Source organism: Dasypus novemcinctus, chromosome 10 (genome assembly GCF_030445035.2).
Source record: "Dasypus novemcinctus isolate mDasNov1 chromosome 10, mDasNov1.1.hap2, whole genome shotgun sequence".
In the NCBI taxonomy this organism is placed as follows: Eukaryota; Metazoa; Chordata; class Mammalia; order Cingulata; family Dasypodidae; genus Dasypus; species Dasypus novemcinctus.
In genome coordinates, this window is record NC_080682.1 from 88,034,434 (window position 1) to 88,037,762 (window position 3,329).

At 33.9% G+C, this 3,329-nt stretch overlaps 1 protein-coding gene across 1 annotated transcript; it reads left to right on the plus strand.

Moving 5' to 3' along the window:
- The first annotated feature begins 2,057 nt into the window (after positions 1 to 2,057).
- LOC101421052 (olfactory receptor 5P76-like) lies at positions 2,058 to 3,002 on the plus strand. Its single transcript, XM_012524019.2, has one exon. It carries the CDS (start codon positions 2,058 to 2,060, stop codon positions 3,000 to 3,002), a length of 945 nt encoding a protein of 314 aa, XP_012379473.2.
- The last annotated feature ends 327 nt before the right edge of the window (positions 3,003 to 3,329 follow it).

The window sequence follows — 3,329 nt, forward strand, 5'->3', positions numbered from 1 at the left end:
TATAAGAGGTTTCTGTATTAAATTTTTTATTTATAATTCAACTTTACATCAAGTTCCATCTCATATTCCCCAAGGTATCTAGAGGTGGGTCTTACAGATATCAATACAAAACACGAATCAATGAACATACATTGAATGTATGAAGATAAGGTTGCCTTTTGCCTGAAATTTATTACTAAGCATTCTGTAATTAGAAATATCAAAGTAAACTGGAAACTTGTATCTATCTATAAGACAATTTATTCTATTATACTTCTCAGCAATTATTGGATGATAGTTATGGAACTGTGAACAAACACCTACATAGAAACAAAGGAATAAATTGACCACTAAAGAATTGACAAAATCATTAAAGACTAGGTGTGTTTGAGGGATCTGAATTGCTAAATATCCACTGGAGAACATGATAATTACCCAAGGTGTTTTGAATTCACATTATAATCTCTAGAGCTTTCCTAGATTTATCCTCAAAGGCAAACAATAAAGAACGATAGCTATAAACAGTTTTGGGTTTATTAATGAAAGATAACTTGTTCTTATTACAAGTGGTAAGTTTTGGGTTTTGTGAATGATTCTGACATACTGGTTTTCACTAACCATTTAAGAAAACTTACTCTCTAAGGAAGCTTAATACTCACTAACGATAGCTGGGAAACAGGGAAGAGTAATTTGCAATCCACTTCAAAGTCACCTGAGTAGACTTCCTGTTTCCATAATCTGTTATATGTGAATAAACAGGCATAATCCAAGTTACCAGGATACCTTTTTTACCTACTCTTAACACCAGAAATTCACATTGTCTTCCAATACTATGTAAACTCAGCTCTCAGTAATAATACTGAGGAATCCACTTTGAGATGTTTATAAACATCTTTGCAGATACACTTGTGAATGGGTCCGAAGTTTCTAGCTTCATGCACAAGACACCTTGGGCAAAACTGAGAATACCAAGCTAGAAAATTTGGATATAAGGGTCACCTGTTCATTAACTGGGTAAAATCTTGGTAAATTTCTTAACTTTTTATGCTGCTCTTTATTCAACTTTATATTCTGTAAAAAATAATAGTATTTCATCCCCTATTTTTCAGTTAGAAAACAGTTACAGTAGAAAATTATTTGCTTTGTTTTAATAAATTTATTTTAATTGCATCCTAATAATAATCATGGTATTTGCAGAGTGATTACATTGATATTTCATTTTAATTGATAAAAGAATAATGTTTCAAAATAAAAATATTTTAAAATATCCAATAAATTTACAATATATGATCTCATTCATAGCCAAAATTTGAATTCCTTTCTGGTATTGATATTAAGAACAATAAAAAAAAAATAGTCTTGTTTAACTGAGATATGTAACCGACTATACATCTCTTTTATTCATTACCTGCCAGAAAACTTAGAGGCTAATCTGTTATCTACCCATTGTCAAGTTTATTGAACTTTCTGGTAAGTAATACTTAACTAGAATTTTAACATACTTACTAAAGAAATTGTTCACAGTCAGAGTGCCCAGACTCACAACTTGCTGCATAGCCTTATGCAAGTTACATGACCTTGATCAGACTCAGTTTCCTCCTCTTGAAATAAAATGAGTGGAAAATATTGAACGGAAAACAAGTTACTATATAAAATTTTAGCCATATGCTTATCATCTAGGAAGCACAAAATAAATTTGTTTCTCAAGTCTTCCTTACATAACTACAAATAACTATATATTACTTATTTTGCTAAACCCAAGTTGTTGTTTTTTTTAATTCTCTTCAGTCTTATGTTTTTTATTCTTTGGCTCTAAAGCAATTTCAAATACATTTTTGAAAATATGCAATACAAAAACAATAGCAGTATTATTTGAAGGAAGATTTCTAGTATTTTTGCTAAAACCATTTTGAAAAAAACAGTTATACACATCATTGCTTGATGCACTAATGCTTGAATGATAACTTTATTTATAATATCTTCCCAAATATGTATTAAGGAAAATGAAACCATCAAATTGATAATATTAATAAAAAATTTTTATCACAGGTTCTCTTTGATACCAGTGATTCTGTCTCATGGGTTCTCCAGTAGATGGGAACCACACTGCAGTGACAACATTCATTCTACTAGGACTAACAGATGACCCAAAACTTCAGGCCATCCTCTTCGTGGTCTTCCTATGCATCTACCTGGTGACCATATCTGGAAATCTCAGCACAATCATTCTTATCAGAGTCTCTTCTCAGCTCCATCATCCTATGTACTTTTTCCTGAGTCACTTGGCTTTTACTGACATAGGCTATTCATCTTCTGTCACACCAAATATGCTTGTAAACTTCCTGGTGAATAGAAATACCATCTCCTATTTGGGATGTGCCATTCAGCTTAGTTCAGTTGTCTTCTTTGGGACAGCTGAGTGCTTCCTCCTGGCTGCTATGGCATATGATCGCTTTGTGGCAATCTGCAACCCCCTGCTTTATTCAACCAAAATGTCGACTCAGGTCCTTGTCCAGTTACTCTCTGTGGCTTACATAGGTGGTTTTCTCAATGCTTCCTCCTTTACTCTTTCCTTCTTTTCTTTATTCTTCTGTGGATCAAATCAGGTCAATCATTTCTTCTGTGATTTTGCCCCTTTAGTTGAGCTTTCCTGTCCCAATATTAGTATCTCTGCTGTTGTTCCCTCGTTTTCTGCTGGGTTCGTCATAGTGGTCACAGTGTTTATCATAGCCGTATCCTACATCTATATACTCATCACCATCCTGAAGATGCGCTCCTCCGAGGGACGCCACAAAGCTTTCTCCACCTGCACCTCCCACCTCACTGCGGTCACTCTGTTCTTTGGGACCATTACATTCATTTATGTGATGCCCAAGTCCAGCTACTCAACTGACCAGAACAAGGTGGTGTCTGTGTTCTACATGGTGGTGATCCCCATGCTGAACCCTCTCATCTACAGCCTCAGGAATAAGGAGATTAAGGGGGCTCTGAAGAGAGAGCTTAGAAGAAAAATATTTTCTTAAGGAAACCTTGAATTTTGTTGGGTTTGTTTTATTAATAATAATATATCATAAATTTAAAAATATTTAGTTCCTGTGGTCAAAATATAGCTGTATATTATTATTCAGCATAGAGCTTCTGAAAATATAAGGGTGGATTTTCCAATAAAAAATAAAAATCAGAGGCTGACCTTAATGAAACAAAATTTTTCTTTAAAAAACAGGAATTGCTTCACATGACAAAATATTTTATTTGCTGGAAATCCTTTTAAAGTAGTATTCACATATTTTTGAAAAGTAGGGGGGGAGAGGTGGGGTGGGGGGATGGGGTTGAATGGGACCTCACATATA

Coding starts and splice junctions, on each gene's coding strand:
- LOC101421052 (XM_012524019.2), top strand. CDS start 2,058: ATGGGTTCTCCAGTAGATGGGAACCACACTGCAGTGACAACATTCATT.